Source organism: Pogona vitticeps, chromosome 5 (genome assembly GCF_051106095.1).
Source record: "Pogona vitticeps strain Pit_001003342236 chromosome 5, PviZW2.1, whole genome shotgun sequence".
Classification (NCBI taxonomy): Eukaryota; Metazoa; Chordata; class Lepidosauria; order Squamata; family Agamidae; genus Pogona; species Pogona vitticeps.
The window spans coordinates 13,656,764-13,676,822 of record NC_135787.1 but is presented as its reverse complement, the minus strand read 5'-3'; the positions used below and the strand labels follow the sequence as shown (position 1 = coordinate 13,676,822).

The following is a 20,059-nucleotide window of genomic DNA, read 5'->3' as shown; positions in this document are numbered from 1 at the left end:
CAACATCAGGGTCTTTTCCAAGGAGTCTTCTCTTATCATGAGATGGCCAAGTACTGGAGCCTCAGCTTCAGGATCTGTCCTTCCAGTGAGCACTTAAAGGTAAAGGTAAAGGTTCCCCTTGACAATTTTTGTCCAGTCGTGTTCGACTCTAGGGGGTGGTGCTCATCTCCGTTTCCAAGCCATAGAGCCAGCGTTTTGTCCAAAGACAATCTTCCGTGGTCACATGGCCAGTGCGACTTAGACACGGAACGCTGTTACCTTCCCACCAAGGTGGTCCCTATTTATCTACTTGCATTTGCATGCTTTCGAACTGCTATGTTGGCGGAAGCTGGGACAAGCGACGGGCACTCACTCCGTCGCATGGATTCGATCTTACGACTGCTTGGTCTTCTGACCTGCAGCACAGGCTTCTGCAGTTTAGCCCACAGCACCACCACGTCCCAGTGAGCACTTAGGGTTGATTTATTTCAAAATGGATAGGTTTGTTCTCTTTGCAGTCCAGGGGACTCTCAAGAGTCTCCTCCAGCAACACAATTCAAAACCGTCAATTCTTTGGCAATTCAGTCTTCTTTATGGTCCAGCTCTCACTTCCATACATTGCTACTGGAAAAACCATAGCTTTGACTATGCGGACCTTTATCGGCAAGGTGATGTCTCTGCTTTTTAAGATGCTGTCTAGGTTTGTCATCACTTTCCTCCCAAGAACCAGGTGTCTTTTAATTTCATGGCTGCTCTCACCATTTGCAGTGATCATGGAGCTCAAGAAAGTAAAATCTGTCACTACCTCCGTATCTTCCCCTTCTATTTGCCAGGAGGTGACCAGTGGCCATGATGTAAGAACTATGTTGAGTTCTTAGCTTGGGGCAATTTGCTTCAAAAATTGTGCCATTTGAATTGCTATGCAAAAGAGTATGGGCCATTATGTCAAAAACGAAGTATAATAATATGACATAGTTTGTAATAATATTAAAACAACATAATGCATGCTGCTGTTTAGGGCTTTCTAGGTTAGAAACCGCACTCTGGGTCTGGAAACTGATTAGCAGCCAGTGGAAAGGGGGGAGGGGTACATATAGTTAGCAGATGAGCATAGCATTCTCTTCAGAGATAACTAAGCCAAACTACGTAACATTTCTCCTCATTTTTATACCTAAGATTCTGGTTTCCAGGATATCTGCCAATCAGGCATCAAATTGCCTTGAACTTTCCAGGAGAAAAGAATAACTTCTTATCCCTTCACCCAGCTTTAACCATTCTACTCATTATATTTCTTGTCTTTTATATTTTATGCTGTTGATTGTAATTTATTGTGTTGTATTTGTTTTTATTGCATTTTATATTTGATTTATGTCCCAATTGTATTATTATGTTTTTGTACACATGTTATTTTGTTATTCTGTTGTTTGTTTATCAGTTGTAAACTGCCCAGAGTTGTCCTGGCTGCCAGACGGGTGGTATATAAATCAAATTGTTGTTATTAATTTGATTTATATACTACTACTACTACTACTACTACTACTACTACTACTACTACTCAATGCTAAGGAGTGCACTCTGGCTTTGAAATTTTCATTTTCACTGAGACAAAGCAAAGGCACAGGTGGTTGCTGTCTTCCAATTAGCAATTGGAATTCCCCCCACTTCTCCCCACCTCATCCTAGACACAAACTACAAGGCCTGTTTTCTAGAAGGCCAACAGAAGCTATGACCCTCTTTTCCCCCAGTCTCTTGACACATAGTATGTTTTGGGAGAGTCGGTGTAGTGATCACAGTACTGGAATAGGACTTCAGAGATGAAGCTTCCATTACTCAATGAGCTTTTTTGAGAAGTGGTTAAAATTTACTTTTTAAAAATTTCAGTGTAATGTCAATTGACTAGGGGACAGTAGCTAATCACTTTTTAAAAAGGACTTTCAAAGGTCTGAGAGTATATAATTCCAGGACTGGTCTACCATTTCTGTGTGAGTTGGGGTATAGTCTGGGGAGAGAACATGCTTTTGGAATGCTTTTAACCAGCAGTTCCATAAATACCAACAATATAATAGAATGTTAGAATGGCTAAATCCACCAATGTAAAAGGCTTCAGGAGTTAACCTCAAGGCAAAATCCGGAGCCGGAGTCCAGAGGCAGTTTATGTCATTCTGTCAACTCTTGCGACATCGCTAAAACCAGTTTTAGTGGCTTTTGCCTTTCCATTGGACTATTTCAGTGACATGGAGAGGGAGGATTTGCTGCTTGGGTAACAGCTTATCCTCCATATTATTTTACCCAGGCTTCGTGCCCTGGAGAGGACACTCCAGCTTTCCGTACAGCGTCAAAACACTAGACGCTGTTCCAAGTCCTCCATACAGAGCATGTTACCATAGTCTCTCAAGACTGAAGGATGCCTATGAATAGAATATTAGAAGGAGTGCAGGAAAGGATCTTTCTGGATAATGAACACCCCTCTGTTGCTGTGATCTGGAACCTCCTTGCCAGAAAAAAAAACATGAATCTTGCGTCCTATTACTTGGATTCAGTTCACGAACTGAATCCGTTTTGGAATGGCGTCTGTACATCGAAAAGTTCATAAGGCGAAGTACCATTTCCCATTGAAAGGCATGGAAATGGAATTAATCCATTCCAGCATTTCAAAAGGCAAAAAGGCATGGGGAAAGAGCGGGAAATTTGAATTTCCCACTCTTTCTCCCTGCCTTTTTGCCTTCAGAGGTCTCAAACAGCTTCCTTCGATGTCGGGGGGGGGGGGAAAGCCCTTTGAGACCTCCGAAGGCACTGATCGTTCTGTTCGCAAAAAATTACATTGACTTGCGAATGGAGCCTTGACCTCGTTCATAGGTCAAGGCTCTGTTCGCAAGTTGATGCCATTTTTTTGCGAACGGGGCCATTCGTAAATTGAAAAGTTCGTATGTAGGGACGTTTGTAAGTCGAGGTCCCACTGTATTAGCTGTAATTTTATTGATGTTTGCATAAGGTCTGTGTAATTGCCACAGCTAGTTGATGAAGTGCCAGGATTTACCTAGCTTGTGGAAAAGGTGGTAGGACTGGCCATGTGAGTGAGCCGGGCCCTGGTACCTTGTCATGGTACAAAAATCTGATGCAAACACCAGTAGGATTCTGACCTTTGCATCTCTGAATAAAGATACCATGGGGTCAAAACGGAACTCTGCTGTAGCCCTGAAATGTGCTTCATTTTTAGCAAATAGAGCTATTATTAAATATAGAAAGTAAGTACTGTACCTTATTCCTCCCCCTTCTTTCCCCCCCTTTGGCTCAAATTAATTATTAAACATAGCTGGCATACTCTTTTCATCATGACGGGATCTTCAGTGGAAGGGAAAAACACACACACAGTACATTATTCAATTAAGCCCGGTTGTGCTTCTGCAGAAGAGGTAAAAGCTTCTATTATTACCCCATTATATTGTTTTGCAGAAAATCAAAGACATGAAGGGCTTGTGGCATGTAGCAGGCAAAGGCTGCTTTCCAATTTTTAAACACTAAGCAGCAGATTGCGCTCATGCGCGCACACACACACACACACACACACACACACACACACACACACACACACACACACACACACACACACACACACACACACACACACACACACACAGAGTTCCAGTCACTGTGTGTGAACACAGATAAGCCTTCTGGTGAAATTGAAATTGGGAGCAGAGAAATTAGGAGTAGTGGGATTTGAGGCCGAGAAAGAATTTCTAGGAGGAAACATTTAAATTACTTCTTTACCAAGCAAATTCTTCTAAAGGTTTATTTATTACTTAGTTCCTTTTATAAGCTCCTTTGTGACTTAAAGCTCCTGAAACAGCATGTAGCACAGTTCAAAACAAGAAACTCAGATTAATAATATCAACAATAAACCCAGGATTTAAAAACAAGCTCTGCTCCTCATGGCAATGTTGTTACTCATGCCGTGGTTTTCTCAACTCCCCTGCATTGAGCAGGGGGTTGGACTTGATGGCCTTATAGGCCCCTTCCAACTTCATTATTCTATGATTCTATGAATAATGGCAATGCAGTTGTAGAATTCCTGTCCATTAAAGATTTGGTTGTCCTCATGCTCTTGTCTTTCAGGTGGCAATTAGTTTATCCATTTCTGATAAGCTTTTGGGAACTGCGCAAATGTAAAATCTGTCTTTATGGCTTGTTTGTACTCTTTTTATACCATGTTAGCAGACATTTGAAATTTTAATAATAATCACGTGCCATCAAGTCAATTCTGAGTTATGGCAACCCTTTTCAGGGTTTTCTAGGTAAAGGCTACAGTGGTGCCTCGCTAGGCGATGATAATCTGTTCCACTGAAATCGCTGTTTAGCGAAATCATTGTCTAGCGAAAAGCATTTCCCCTTTGGAATGCATTGAAACCTGTTTAATGCATTCCAATGGGGAAGAATCGTCATTGTCTAGCGAAAATCGTCCATAGGAAAGCCGCTTTGCGAACCGCCGATCAGCTGTTTAAATCGCTGCCTTGCGAAGCTTAGGTCCCGAAAACACCTGTTTGCGAGTGCGGAGGGAGCTGTCAAAATCATCATCTAGCGAAAATCGGTTTGCGAAGCAGGGACCAAACATTGTCCAGCGAAATTCCCCCCTAGGAATCACTGTTTTGCGAATTGCTATAGCGATTGCAAAAAGCCAATGTCTAGCGAAAAAAACTGTCATGTGGGGTAACTGTCTAGTGAGGCACCACTGTACTCAGAAGTGGTTTGCTAGTCCCTTCTTCTGAGGGCACCCTCTGACTATGCAGGTTGAGCAAAGCCACACAAGCTGGCAGGAGACACAATGGGGAATCGAACTTTCAATCTGCAGCCAGATACTATCTAAACCACTGAGCCATCCAGTTAACTAATTTGTGGTTTTGGATGCCTGCAATTATATGTTGTTTGTGATTTTGCATTTCTGATTTCAGGCATTTGCAACTTGAGATTTTCATTGTGGGTTTTTATGTAAAAAAAAATTTGCAGCTCTGAGCTCATACAAGGAGAGGTAAAGTATATAAGGAACATATGCATGGATAAAACTAAGGGTGTGTCATTGAGTTTCTTTGTACTCAAACTCCCAGAATTATCCAAGAATTTACCAGGCAAAAGTCGGTGAGTTCCAGCCTCAAGACGTATGCTACATTTCACTCACCTGGAAAAAGTCATTTTAGGTTCCTCGGCTCTATTTAGCTTATTTGTACAGTACGGTGCCTACTTTTGCTAATGTACAGAAAGCAAACTGCCCTAATGCATCTTGGGAGGCTTAGGGAGTTAGTCTCATGGGAGCTGTAGTCTCTTTGCCTGTTCGGCTATATTGGAGGGCTCCTCCAAAGAACTACGCGTCCCTTGAACTTCATTTTCCGGAGTTCTTGATCATCTCCCACATCAAGTGAGGATTCGGGGAGTTGAAGTCCAATATATCTGGAAGGGTAAAGACTGACAAGCATTGGTATAAAGCAGTTGGAGCCATTCACGAAATCATATGTATACTGGGAGAAGGAAAATATTTGGAAGGATTATTGAGGATAACCTTTCAATGGGAGTCACCCAGTGCAATAATTTTTCTCTTGTCTTTTTTTTTTTTACTAATTATTTTTGCAGTGCTGCATATGATGCTATTCTCGACAGAAATGTGGCCATCAAGAAGCTCAGCAGACCGTTTCAAAATCAGACACACGCTAAGCGAGCTTATAGGGAGCTAGTCCTCATGAAATGTGTGAATCACAAAAATGTAAGTTTCTTTTTGGTGCCGGGATTGAGAAGCCTGAACATTCAGCATTGCTGACTGAAAGAGGGACACAGAATGTTACATCTTCATGAAAATGTCACTTGATATGCAGTTATTTTGAAGGCAAGATTCTATGTTTTCCAGCAAACGAGAATAAAATATCCTCCACTGATCGTTTTGTTCGGATTTAGGAGGTGTGGATGTGATTGGAGCTAAAATAGTCTCTTGTCAAAAGTGGCTGACAAGGACAGGACAAACGTTTTTCTGTGCTCTCTATTTGCCAGCTAGAAGAAAATGAGTTGCATACAGCCACTGAGCTCTGGATTCAGCATATTTGATTGTGCTGTCGCTATGGGGATTTCGCCTATTTAAATCTCATGAAAGTCCTGTAGAGAAGAGTGGAAAACCAATTCTGCTTCTCTTCTCTTGTGTGACAATACATCAATTGTGTTCTGATTATCTAGTCCACAACAACATAACTGGCACATGCTAAACACTGGATAATGATATTTATAAGACTAGACTCAAGAGTGAGGTCAAGGTTAGAATTTATTCATGAGGGTATTTATTTATTTGATTTATATACCACCCCTTTAGTTGAAGCATTACTCTGAGTGGTTTATAGGTTAAAACGTACGCCTCATGAAACCTCACATAACAAAACCTATTCAACAATGTGGCTTAGGTCTAAAACCCATCCAGGAGAATCAGTTGTTGAAAGCAGCTTTGAATAATACTGTTTTCACTAATTTTATGAACAAGGACTTTGACGTATCTCACAAAGTTCACAGCTGAGAAGTGAACTTTGCCTTCATGGTCTAGCAGCCTTCTTTGATTCCATTGTTTGCAATCTTTTTATTTTCCTAAGCTTCCTTATCCGGTAATGATCAGGTCATGAGGTAGTATATTATGGACAGTTTACAGCCACATACAGCCTTCATATTTAAGGCCAGGCAGCTAGTAAGTTGTTCTTTTAATTAATAATTGAATAAAACAAACCCATATTTAATATATATCAGCCAGAGCTCAGAAAGTTACCATACTTTTCCGTGTATAAGACTACTTTTCCCTAAAATCATTACACTAAAAATTGAGGGGCGTCTTATACACAGAAGTAAGTTGAGAACATGGAGAGAACAAAATGGCACATACCTTGCCTCTGCAAACAGGCTTTCTTCAATCACGAGGTTTAGCTGCCTCCAATCAGAAGACGTAGCTTTCGCCAATCATGAGCCTTATGGAACTGACATCAGCTGATGCTGAACAAACCAATTGGAACACAGCTCGTTGTAGGTGGAGCCTGTAGGCTCAGATTCAACAGGGAATCCTAATGTCAGCATTCTGAGCCCAGAGGCTGAATACTCAAAGCTAGGTTTTCTTAATTTGGGGGTTAGAAAAGTGGGGGTGTCGTGTCTTAGAAACGGAAAAATACGGTAACTTGTAAGAAATAATTAAGGACTGTTATAATTCTGTCCCTCTGTTCCCAGGTAGTTAGCTACTGTTGTAGTTGGAGTTTTAAGGAAGTTAACACATTCCCATGTTTGGAAGAAAGAATTAAGAACAAGTTTCTCATTAATGAGAAGTAACTCATAATACAAGCAACTTGACTGAGACCAGAACTTGAAAGTAATTTGTCATTTGTAACGAATTATTTCCAACTTCTGATTTCAGCTAGTAAAAGCCTAATTTCCCTTTGCTATACTTGCTAACAATTCTGCAGTGTGTAATATTTACAATAAATTACATAGCAGTATCTGTGTCACACCTGTGGTTTCCAGTTTAAGCCTTTATCTTAATGCTCTCTGTTTGCCAAGGTGGAGGCTGAGAAATAAATGCTGTAATGTTACTCTGAGAGCTTTGTAAAGATGGGAAAAGCTACTTCATGGACTGTAGGTCTCAGAATAACCCAACCATTTATTGCAGGACACATTCAGTTGAGCTGGGGACATCCCTCCACCATCCAGTAGGTCATAGTAATCATTAAAATACCTACATTACAGGGGATATTAATAGCTTTTAATTGCAGTTTGAGATATAGCAACAGCACTGTTAGCCAGCCAGACTTTGGACATTTTGGTGTCTGAGGCAAATGGGGAAAACAATGCTTGTTTCCTCTCTTTCCCCTTCCCACTGCATATAGAAGCAGTTGAATTACACTTCAATCTTGCCTCAGGGCAGCAGACATCCTTTGGAGCTGCTATGTGGGCTGAGAGCCAGGCAGAGCTGGGTCTATCAACAACACACCTTCCCCTTCTGTCTGAGGCAGGAGACATACACTACTTAATGGTAGGGCTGGCCCCAGGTATTAGAGGCTGGCAGTGGTTGTTCTTCAGAAGCTTGTCTGCTTTCCTCACAATCACTCTTCATGCCCCTACCCCCATCTTCCTTTGGAATTCATCATTGCCATGCTGTCTCATTGTTTCACAACTTATATATTTATTTTTTCCAGTGAGGTTGTATTTTCAAAGGTAGAACACCCAGTTTAAATGGAAATTCTGCCCTGTTCTTGCCAGTGCGAATGAGCAATACATGTATTCAAATGTGGCTTCCAAAAAGAAGACGAAAACAGGAGGAAAATCCTACTTTTCTCTGCAATCTGTAATCTGATGTTTCTGAGATTCCCCCCCCCCTTTAATTCTTGTAGCAGGATAGGCTGGCACAAAGTCAACAATTATAAACAGCCACAGCTATTTTAGTAGAGCAAGCTGTCATAATCTGATCAAGTGCTAATGTTTTATTATCATTCTTCCCTCCCCCTCCCTTCTCTCACTGTTTTCCAGATTATCAGTTTATTAAATGTCTTCACACCACAGAAATCTCTGGAGGAGTTCCAGGATGTGTAAGTAATGCAGACAAGAGTAAAACCTAAATCTAGGGTGGCTGAGGGGGAGAGGTGTTGCAGAGAGGAGAAAGAGGGCATTATACACTGCAGTGAAAATTAAAAATCTGGCAGTAATAGGTAATAGAAAGCACTGCTCCGTCTTAGAAATTGTCTGGTGCGGAAGCTCAAGACAGAATGGGCAAAACTCTCCAGACTGTCTCTCCACTGGCTTTCCATATTTGGAAATCCCTTTTCACCTTGGTGTTGAAGAGCAGAAATGGAAAGTTGTGTGCAACGCATCTTAATGGCGGCGCCTGAGAAAATGCAGGAACAAGGTGTAAGTGTATGGGATGGGGAGTAGGCGGCCTTGGACAAGTGCACACAAGCAGACAACTCTGGCTGGCTCTGGGGAGCTCAGTTTAATTTATTTGTGTTGATGGCTCGCTCACAAAGTGGTTGGTTCTTCAGAACTCCCTGAGGTATCCAGGCCCTTTACAGGCGGGTAATGCACTCTGAACTAATCACATTTTTTTTAAAAAAATAGTCTGCATGAAAGATCTTTCATTGTGTCAAATTAATTTTCTGGTAAGCTATGGTTTTATAAAAATTATCTGCCTGAGACAAGAAAGAGGACTGGTGGTATCTCCGATGACTATTGTTTGCTATTGCTTAGCATGGAATGAAAACCTGAGCTGAATGAAATTTTAAGTAGCCCTCAGATATTTCTAGTTCGTCATCCTGCTGCCTTTTCTCATTTCCCCAGACTCCCTGGCTGTCCAGTGAACAGAAAAAGATGCTGGATGGACAATCAGCCAGTGATTGTCCAATCAAGAGCAGAGAATAGAATAGAAATGAGAATGATTTATTCTGTAACTTATTATTATTAATTTGATTTATATACCACCCATCTGGCAGCCAGGGCCACTCTGGGCGGTTTACAACAGATAAACAAACAACAGAAAAACAAAATAATACGTATATAAAATCATAATAATACAATTGGGACATAAATCAAATATCATAAAGTGCAATTAAAAACAAATACAACACAATAAATTACAATCAGAAGCATAAAATATAAAAGCCCAGAAATATAATTAGCAGAATGGTTAAAGCTGGGTGAAGGGGTAAGAAGTTACCCTTTTCTTCTGGAAAGTTCAGGACAATTTGATGCCTGATTGGCAGATATCCTGGAAACCAGAATCTTGGGTATAAAAATGAGGAGAAATGTTATGTAGTTTGGCCTAATTATCTCTGAAGAGAATGCTGTGCTCATCTGCTAACTGTATGTATCCCCCCCTCCACTGGCTGCTAATCAGTTAAACTTGAGACCAACTGAAAAATTAATGCAAATAATACAACTTAAATAATGATGGCTGATCATCATCATCATCTTAGAACTGGAGAGCTAGAAGGGATCCAATGAACCATTGAGTCCACAGGAGGCACAGTTTGGAATTGAACTCCCAACCTGTGGGTCCAAAACCAGATACCTAAACTTCTGAACTATTCAGTAGGGCGAGTCTGTGCAGTTTTTATGAACTCTTAGACATGTGCACACACTATTTCCCTCTTACTGCCTCCAATTACTGAAGGATATGTTTTTCCCAGTAAACAAAAATGATGCATGTGTTACTTACTGGTTCCTCAAATAGCATATGATTTAATCTTGACTATAGAATTAGCTCTCTGCCTCCGTTTTGTCTTTTATAATCCTCCTGTCTGGCAAAATGGATTCTGATGAGTGTGCCCACTAAAAAAAGGAATGTTATACACTACAGGACATATCCTATCTGGGTTTTCTATTAATTATGTGGTTTCATTCTCCCATCTAGTTATTTAGTAATGGAGTTGATGGATGCCAACTTGTGCCAGGTAATTCAGATGGAACTAGACCACGAGCGAATGTCTTACCTGCTCTACCAAATGCTCTGTGGCATCAAACACCTTCATTCTGCAGGAATCATTCACAGGGTAAGCCATCATGTTCCATTCTTTAGGTGCGTGACCATCTGTGACTTCTCTTTCACCTATAGTCAGGCATACAGGGATGGCCTTTTTTGGAGCAAAAATTGCTTTGGTTGTCTCCAGGGCCAGCCCAAGACATTTTGTTTGTTGAGGTGTATGGCTGCCAGTTTGAGGTGTGTGGTATCCAGGATGAAGCAAATTACTTTGTCATAGGACACAGACAGTCTTTTAAACACCTCGCCCTGTTTTTAGCAAGAAAATATGACAAATGTTAAAAAAACAGAAGTGCTTGCTACCTTTTCATGACACCTAACATTCGCTGCTTCGGGTGGCTATTTCTTTCTACCTGATGATAGAGATGGCTCTGTTTGTCTCTCTTAATGATTAAGCTTAAGCTTCTGCTGGTGGCATCATCCAACCTCAAGCCCTCTATTTGATTTTTCATCTCGTTCAGTTTCACTGTGGCAGATCTGAAGCCGATCTGAAACCTGGTAGATTTTTGAAGCAAGGCTCATCCTTGTTCCTTGCCCTCACCTCTGTTTTTTCTTTCAGGATCTAAAACCAAGTAATATTGTGGTAAAATCTGACTGCACATTAAAGATCTTGGATTTTGGACTGGCCAGGACTGCAGGCACGAGCTTCATGATGACTCCCTATGTGGTTACACGGTATTACAGAGCACCAGAAGTCATATTGGGAATGGGCTACAAGGAGAACGGTAGGATATATAAACACACAAACATCACTTAAGCTTCTGGGATGGAATATAGCCAGGATTGCCAACTGACCAGGACGACACATGATTGAGGCAGCTCTTGTGCTTTTAATATGACCTTATGGGATGGATCCTACCCAGTTATGCTTTTTCTGCCGGCACGGAATAAATTAGTTTCTCACCTGCTACAGCAAATGGCTGGAACATTGACAACATTAAGTGGGACACGCTGTAGAAAGGATTTAAAAAGTATACAGATTTTGAGCTAGATAAAAATAATTGGGCAGCGTGTGCTTCACTGAGATAGTAGAAAATATTTCAAGAGGTTAGTGCAGTTAGGGTTGCCAAAACACAGATGGTGGCATAGATATTACAAAAATTAGGAAAAAATATGGAGACCAAATGGACACAATGCTTTGTGTATCTCTTTTAAGGAGGCTGTACAAGGGAGCCTGGTTTGGAGAAATTAATATTCTACAACTCTCTAAACTTACCTAACATAGCCATGCTGGCTGGGAGTTTGTGGACACGTCGTCCCAAAAATTATTTTGGCTAGCCTTGCGTTCTTTTCTCAGTTCAAAATATGGCTCCTGATCGTATTATGTTATGTTAGGGCTGTATATCCTTTAAAGTAGTATTGCACAAACATTTTGTAGGTGTGCCCTGGGAAACATATGTGGATCCAGGGCTATTTGTATGGGTCTTGAGACTCCCCGCCCCCTTTTCCAGCAAAAAAAGAGTGAATCACTGCTCCTGGATATGTCATAGATCAAAAATTTGCTGTGTAAATAGATCAGAGGCCCTACCCCACATTATTTAGCACCAAAAACTACCTATTTTTTCAAAACCAAGCATGGACTTCAAGCCATCTTCTTTTCTTTTCTTTTCTTTCTTTTTCTTTTTCCCTTTCTTTTCCTTTTCCCTTTCCTTTCCTCTGTGTGTATGTGTGTGTGTGTGTGTGTGTGTGTGTGTGTGTGTGTTTGTCTGTCCTCCTCTAGGTTAAAAATTTTGGGTCCACCACAATTGTCCACCTTTTCTTGACCTTGACCTGTATTCATTTAAATTTACTTCTGTGCTTGAAACCATGGGTTCCTGTAAAACTAATCAAATTAACAAAAACATCCACCCCTTTGGCAAGTATGATGTATTATAAAATCTAAGCAAGCAGAGAACAATAAACAGAATTACAGTTGCAGAAGCACTGAAATTTAATTTGCTGCAGTGTAAGAAACTGTACTAGCTTGCAGATACCATGTATTTTATGTACTTCTGCTGAAAGTAGAGAAGTTTTGTAAATGATATATTTATAATAATCAGATAGGAGAACAAATATTTTTTAAAACGTTCTGACATTCTAGAATAAATGAATAAGCCAGTGAGATTATATTTCCAGAAATTCTGCATGAGAAACCTACTTCATGTACGCTTCATGTACACACACACACACATACACATCCAATCTGTTATTACGTCTAGCAGTTGGTGAATGGCATTATTTTCATTCAGAACAGGGCAATTTAAATTCGTTTAATTTGCAGGATGTCTCCTAAATGCTGTGAATACTGGTAAAAAAATGCTGCTAGCATAAGCGACACTGATTTCAATATGTTTGCCCTAATTAGGACTAAAATTGAATTAAGCTGTAGTGCAGGGTTATGTTACTGTGTCTGTGACAGAGTTCAGAGGTTTTCCTGTCACCCCTCTGCTGTATGCCCTGCCTTTTACAGCCTTATACCAGGTCCGAGAAATCTTTTTCCTCAGAAACACAATTCTGGGTTGACTAACACTTTTACTAGATGACTAAAAACAGACAAGGCGAGCTTTTAAATTCTTCCAGGCTTTTCATCAGGCAAAAGTGATATATGGGGATGTTAGCTTTACCTGATGGCAAGTCTGAAGAATTTAAAAACTCACCCTGTTTGTAATTTCTCAGCGATTTGCAATTTCTTAGTGATTGGTAATTTCTTAGTAATAAAGGCACTGCTCAACCCAGAATGTTATTTCTGTAGATGGGGCTTATCAACAACTGGTATATAAATGGAACAAGTTAGGTACTTTTAACCAGGTAGATAAGGCCATTGTATTTTTAAGAGGTATTATAGTAAAGAGTCAGTCTTACACAACCCACATGGCAAAAAGAAAAGGCAGAAATGCAGTAGTTCCAACTGCGGCCCATGTAACCTTTTTCCAAGTCATTCGGAGATAAATATACCTTTTCGCTGCTAAATGTCACCAGGAAATTGTGAATCTTCCAAACACTTTTCTTTTAATTTGGAGAATCCAATTAACGTGATGCAGCTCTTTAACTGACATCTGACTGCAATCTGTGAGCTGGCAATTAGACAGCTATTTTAGCTTGATTTTCTTTGTTATTTAAATTTAGTCATAACACTGGCACATTAGCAGCACACCTTGTGTTCCTCCATTTAAAACCAAAGGCTGATGTAGAGCTTAAGGTAAAAGTTTTCTTATTGTAGGTTATAATTAAATGGAAGATGCTTTTGAACTCTCCCAAATCATTAATTTTATAGCATCTGACAGAGAAACTAAGAGTGAGATATTGCCTTTGATCCAGGGCTCCTGCAGGTGTTCCAGTGAGCTCAAGGAAACCCAGAATGAGCAGGGTGCAGTAGGTGAGATATTATAGGTCAAAATCAAAAAAAGATGAAAACACGGTTGCACTTTGAAGACTAACTTCTATATTTTTTAATATGAGCTTTCGTGGACAAGTCCACTTCACCAGTTGTCCACAAAATAGGGTTCTGGGGGCAAGAAATTGTCACCTCACCTTCTAAATTGTCTGATGAAGTGGACTTGTCCATGAAAGCTCACACTTTTTAAAAAAGTTAGTCTTTAAAGTGCCACCACATTTCTGTCTTTTTTAAAACTTTTTTTTAAAGTTTTGTTTTCACCTATAATGTTTGCACAGACTAACACGGCTACCCCTTGTACAACTACATTGGTGAGATAATTTACGCACCCAGTCTCTCCTAGTAAGTGGAGAGTCCCTTGTGAGTAGTGAGTTGATATGCCTTGTTATGACTGGACTGTTTGACTGGGCTCTATCTTGACTTACATTGTTTTGAATTTACAGAAAGATATGGTGGAATTCAGTTTGCATACAAGAAAAGAGAGAGAGCAAGAATGAGAGAGATCTTGTTTGCTCAAGATCTGTTTTTGTTTAACTAGTCCTTAAATCAACTTAAATCTTGGAAAAATATTCTTTTAGCATAATTCAAGTTAAGCTCTTCTCGCCAGTGCATCCTGCCTGTCTAAGGCCAGTTCCGTGCTTTCATTTTCTCTTGGCACCTGTGTTTATAAAGACCCCTTTGCTGCATCTTGTTCCGTGGGAGCCAAAATTGCTCTATAGCCGCCCCCCTCTTAAACTGGAGAGCAATTCCAACTATGTCAGGCTTGCTTTTGCTGTCCTGTTCACCCACTCTGTTCCTCCCTCTCCCGATGAAACATTTCACATTTGTTGTGTTTAACCAAATAATTTTGCTTGGTTAGTGTTTGTTTATGTTTATATTTAAAGGATGAAAAAGAGGGGGAAGAAAAAAAGAGAAGAAATGTGTTTGATGTAGTAAAAAATTCTTACAAACTAAACATTCAGAAGGATGATGTGTATGTTATATGGGGTCTATGTCCCCCCTTTTCTGTAATGTGCTCCTGAATTGTTAAAGGTGCTGGATTGCCACCTGGACTGTATAATCTCACCTGTATCTTTCCACTTCCTAGCTTAATGGGTGATAACTATACGTTTTCCTGGTTTTTCCAGCCCTGATCCCAAACTATGTCTTCTACAGCACTGTTTGCATGGAAACGTGGCCATCTACAAACACTGAGAAAGAGGGTTGGAATGGACAGGAGGTTCCATGAGTACCTCACCTCTCTTGGGCAATTTGTTGATTTTGCAGTTGTAATCTGGTGTCGCCACCCATATCTTTGATCACACATAAAATACTAACTTCTTGGCCAGAATTAACACCAAAAATATTATTTTTAGCCAGGGAATCTTCTATTTGTGTGGCCATGCTTCACAACCCTCTCCATCCCCTGAAATAAAACTGGGTAAAACTGGGAGAGATGGGAATAATGGCAGCAGTCTGCGTGCCAAAGAGTGTCTGAACCGCATTTCAGACCAGTTTTTACTCAAAGTACAGCCAGATGTTTTGATTGGATAGAGGGTAGTGTACACATTTTGTAGTTCTCTTGTTTGACGTCTCACACTATTATTAGTAAACACCCCTTTGGATGCAGCTACCTTTGACCTTGACCAGTTATAAACACACGTTAACACATTTTCAAGTGTTCAATAACCATAAGGAATGAGAGCAGACTTGACCTCTTCACTATGAATTGTATAGAGTTCCCATTCCCACTGAGGACTGTAATCTCCTTCACCTGCAAGCAGGCAGAAGTCCTCTTCAAACCTTCCCCTTTAACATGCAGACAGGACTAGTGTGCACATCAACCCTGTGCCAGAGCTGTGAAGAATGCTCACCACATCCTTGGCTCTTGTTGATTTAGATAGACTTGACTCAATTCAAGATACTTTGTTGAACAATTCCAAGCCATGAGATGCCTCGCCACCAAGCAAGAATGAAGGGGGCAAATCGTTGACTGGAATTTGCTGGAGCTGTCCAAAGTACTGGACCCTATCCTCGAAACAGTTTCAGCACCTTGGAGAGGTCATTTAAAATTTAGACTAAAGCCTCAAGCAGTTCCACTACCTCTGCAAACAGTCACCAGCTTCCACTGAGCACTGGTTACTTTTCTCTGAAGTGATGGTGGTGAAGTATTCTACACCACTCGGCTCCATTGTGTTCTCACAACAGTTTGCTTTAACTGTGACTAGGGCAGAGACACATGAAGAATGGTCTCCTCATATCTGATTTGATCCTTGGTTCCATAAAATTAAATTGTGGGTAGGAGCATCATGGACAGCTGCCATCCTCTGTCTTAACCCTCCCCAATGCTTGGGAAAGAGGTCGGGAGAAACTCCATAGGAGGAAGGTTTGCAAAGGAGTATAAGTGAATGGAGAAAAGTTTAAAACACTTCTCCACCTCTCTCACCAATTTCCTCCTGAGAATTCTGTCCCATACATTAACATTTTTAAATAAATGGTTTTTAGAGCCTCTGTATTTTTGTTTGTGGTTTCACCTGAGATCAAGGCATGTCTGAAATTCATAGAAATATTATAGGTCTGTTCTTGAACACTGTATTTTTATATGCAGCTTTCCATCCAGAATCGAAACATGTATTTAATTGTATGGTTTTTTGTGTCTCAGTGGCACAGAAGGGTGAAGACAATGGCTTTTTCCCTTTTTCCCTGCTTAGGCCAGACACCTACATTTGCTTTTGCTCATGAGGACTGTGCAGTGTTGTTGACAATTGCCCATTGTTCTTATGGGACCAAAACATTTAGCAGCTGCTTTCTGAATTTCAGGCCTCCTAAGGTTTAAACTCCGGACAAGCCCTAGACAAGGGATGTCTGAACTGATGTGTGTGTGTGTAAGAGAGAGAGTTTAATTGAAAGCTAACTTTATTCATTGATTTAATATATCTCAATTTTTCTAGTTTTTTTTCTCTAACAAGCACTGTCTGTATTGTAAAATGTTTGGGACCTTCATGTGTTGATGAGAGTATACTAGCCCCACCCTCTGTCATTGCTTAGAGCAATGGTTCCTAAACTTGGGTGGTGAAGGCTTTTAGGAAGTGCAGTCCAAGAACACCTGGGTTACTTAAATTATTTTGTGTTCTCGCTCATCTGAAGAGGCTTCCTGAGTGGAACAGCCATTCTATTGAGGCAGGGAGAGGGCTAGTGTGTGGAGAGAGCTAGTGTGTGGAGCCCATATATGTCAACATGTATGGGCTCCACACACTTTAAAATACAACTGAAAAGAGCCTTAGCTATAGATTTTGCTTAGATTTAAAGAACAACCATCTCCTGAAAAGGACAAAAGCTGATCTCACAGCCATAAATACTCAACTCCCAAACAAACTGCACCAGAGCACAGAGTGCTGTCCTCTAAAGATGCCGGCCACAGAGACTGGTGAAATGTTAGGAAGAACAACCTTTAGAACATGGCTAAAGAGCCCGAAAAACTCACAACAACTGCAACAACCATATACTTTTTAATTTTGTTTTATTTTTTTGAGGGAAGAACATTATCTAAGCTGTAACACTTGGATGGCTTCCCTTCCCCAGCCGAGTCTTATTAATTTAGGCGCATTTCCAAAGATGACTTTATGTAATCAAGTACAGTAAACACCATGCATAACTCCTTTGAAGAAGGAGCAACGTGCTGTAGGTGGAATCCTTTCCTCATACCTAGAGTCCCATGGTGGTAGCTATAGAATCCCTTAAGATCCCCTATGTGAGTTGATTCCAATCATATGCCTCTTTCCTATTTAGTCATCTCCCCGAGACAGAGGAAACATTACCTGGTGGAAAAGACTTATATAATCATCATGCCAATTATTGGCTGCATCACACATGTGTATACTCAACTGGAAGGTAACATATCATGAGGCCAAGGTCACTGCAGATGCCAAGGGAGAAGAAGAAAAGATGCATTCTTGAATTGCTATTTGCAAATCAAGAAATAGCAATCTGCATTAGAAATTGTCACAAGCAGACTATGCTTGGGTGTCTCTTGCAAGGGAAAGTAATATGTGAAAACACTATTAGAACTTGAGGGTCAGGGAAAGTTGGAAGTGGTGCATTTACAAAGCACTGGACTCATTTTTCATATGCTCACACAAATGGTGCATTTACAAAGCACTGGACTCATTTTTCATATGCTCACACAAATGGCAATCATAACCTTTGATGACTTGACCACCCTTAGAGTGAATTAAAACGCCCTGCTTAGAATAGTTAATGTACTTCTCCTCCTTCTTACCACCCCAAAAAGTGCACATTTTATCCTAGAATATATTTTGTCCTGTAAGAAGAAAATAAAAAATGTGCATGGAAGAGATCCCATTTTTTTAAAGTACAGTGGACCCTGAACTTACAGACAGCTCGACTTACAGACTTTTTGAGTTACAGACTTCTCTGGCCACAAAATTTAGGTTCAACTTGCAGCCAGAGAATTGACCTACAGACCAGAAAAAAAGCCAAAATGGAACAAAAATGGAATAAAAATGGCCGGTTACAGGATTAATTGGTTTTCAATGCATTGTAGGTCAATGGAGACTCGACCTACAGACTTTTCGACCTACAGCCACTGTTCCAATACGGATTAATTCCGTAAGTAGAGGGTCCACTGTATTGTTAGGCAGAAATGGCTTCATTGAAACATGTAGTTGATGAACACCAAAGGCTTGTTTTGTTATTCAGAACTGTGTAGAGGAAACACCGGGAGAGGGGTCTATGCTGATCACACCCTCCTCCACCTTTGGTTCCATTACCCACTATACATAGAGGGGGGAAAATCTAAATGGGACACTTTCTGCCATCTGTAGAGGCTCTTCATGTGAATTTGAACCCTGATCTCCTAAGGTTCTGAACCAAGTTGAAATTGCTTACAAATACCATTATCATTAGTATTATTACTGAATTCATTAAGATTAACACAATTTCTTCAAAACAAGCTACAAAGGCCAGCATCCTGCTGCTAGCCCCAAATAGAGTTCATTCTTTGAATCAACTGCTGCGTAGTAAAGTCAATGCTTATGCAAACCTCATTGAATCAGCAGGTCTGCTCTGTTTGAAACTAGCCATAGGATCCTGGCCAAATACAATAATCAATAGTAAGGGGGGGAGATACTCACATATTAAAATCAGCTGATGCTTGGTTAAACAAATAGGTTTTCAATGGAGGCTGAGCCCCTGTCTGATTATGTGTGTACACCAGAGTTAAAGCAATTCCAAAGCAAGTCTGTACTGGATTTAGATGCTCTATTTGTAGCTCACTTCACATTTACAATGGGACATTTTAAAAAAAGTTATATAATTTTGTAATGTTTTTAAAAACTTTTGAAAGAGTGGATGAAATTTATGTTTCCTGAATTGTTGGACCTCAGAGCGACTTCTGTGTATGACATCTTTGTTTGTGTGTATTTTTTTAAAAAAAGTTTGGTGGATTTGGTGGAAGGTGCATAAAACTGTGCTTTCTCTTATCAACCTGCTCTTTTCCCCCTCCTTTAGGAGCCAAAGTGTCTTAGTTAACTTCTCCTTTCCTTCCCCTTTCTCTCTTCATCTCCCTGTCTCTGCTGTTTCTAGTGGATATATGGTCAGTAGGATGCATTATGGGAGAAATGGTGCGCCACAAAATCCTCTTTCCAGGAAGGGACTGTATCCTTATGCCATTTGCTGCAACCTTCGCCGAATTATTTCTCTCCCATCCCCTTGCAGGCTAATTCCTGACTTTTTAATTTCCTATTAAGCAAACAATATGTGAGAAGAATACAAAGAAGCAAAAAAACCACAGAATTTTAGAGGTGTGGGTAAATATAATCTGGGCAACAACAGCAAATGATTTAAACAAACAAACAAACAATATAAAAATTATATTGAACGGATCTTTGTACATAACTCTTACATTTGTTAATGCTAATTATTATTATTTTTTGTATAGAATAATAAACCACTATTCCTAGACCTGTAAGCTTTTCATACACTTTTCAATTGCACTTTTATGAAAATCGCCCGTTTGTTCCTTTCCGATATCCTTGTCCCCCTTTTTTTGGCTAAGTGTTTTTGAAAATTGTACTCTTTTTCTTTTATGTTTGTGGTGACATCATAATCTTTTGCTTGCTAATGCATCATTAGTCTGGGTTTGCCTTGATGCTGTATAGACTCCAGAGATGGGTCGA

The 20,059-nt window shown here is 40.2% G+C and overlaps 1 protein-coding gene across 25 annotated transcripts in view; it reads left to right on the top strand.

Moving 5' to 3' along the window:
* MAPK10 (mitogen-activated protein kinase 10) overlaps positions 1-20,059 on the top strand; it is a 254,583-nt gene that overhangs the window by 177,703 nt on the left and 56,821 nt on the right. For 19 of the 25 annotated variants that reach the window (XM_020805388.3, XM_078394537.1, XM_078394531.1 and 16 more), the window contains 5 exons: positions 5,602-5,731; positions 8,509-8,567; positions 10,385-10,523; positions 11,070-11,235; positions 19,467-19,538. In XM_020805388.3, the coding sequence (XP_020661047.1) occupies positions 5,602-5,731; positions 8,509-8,567; positions 10,385-10,523; positions 11,070-11,235; positions 19,467-19,538 (566 nt within the window). The remainder of the gene's footprint in view (positions 1-5,601; positions 5,732-8,508; positions 8,568-10,384; positions 10,524-11,069; positions 11,236-19,466; positions 19,539-20,059) is intronic. The other 6 variants (XM_078394527.1, XM_078394540.1, XM_078394534.1 and 3 more) reach the window with 1 other exon arrangement.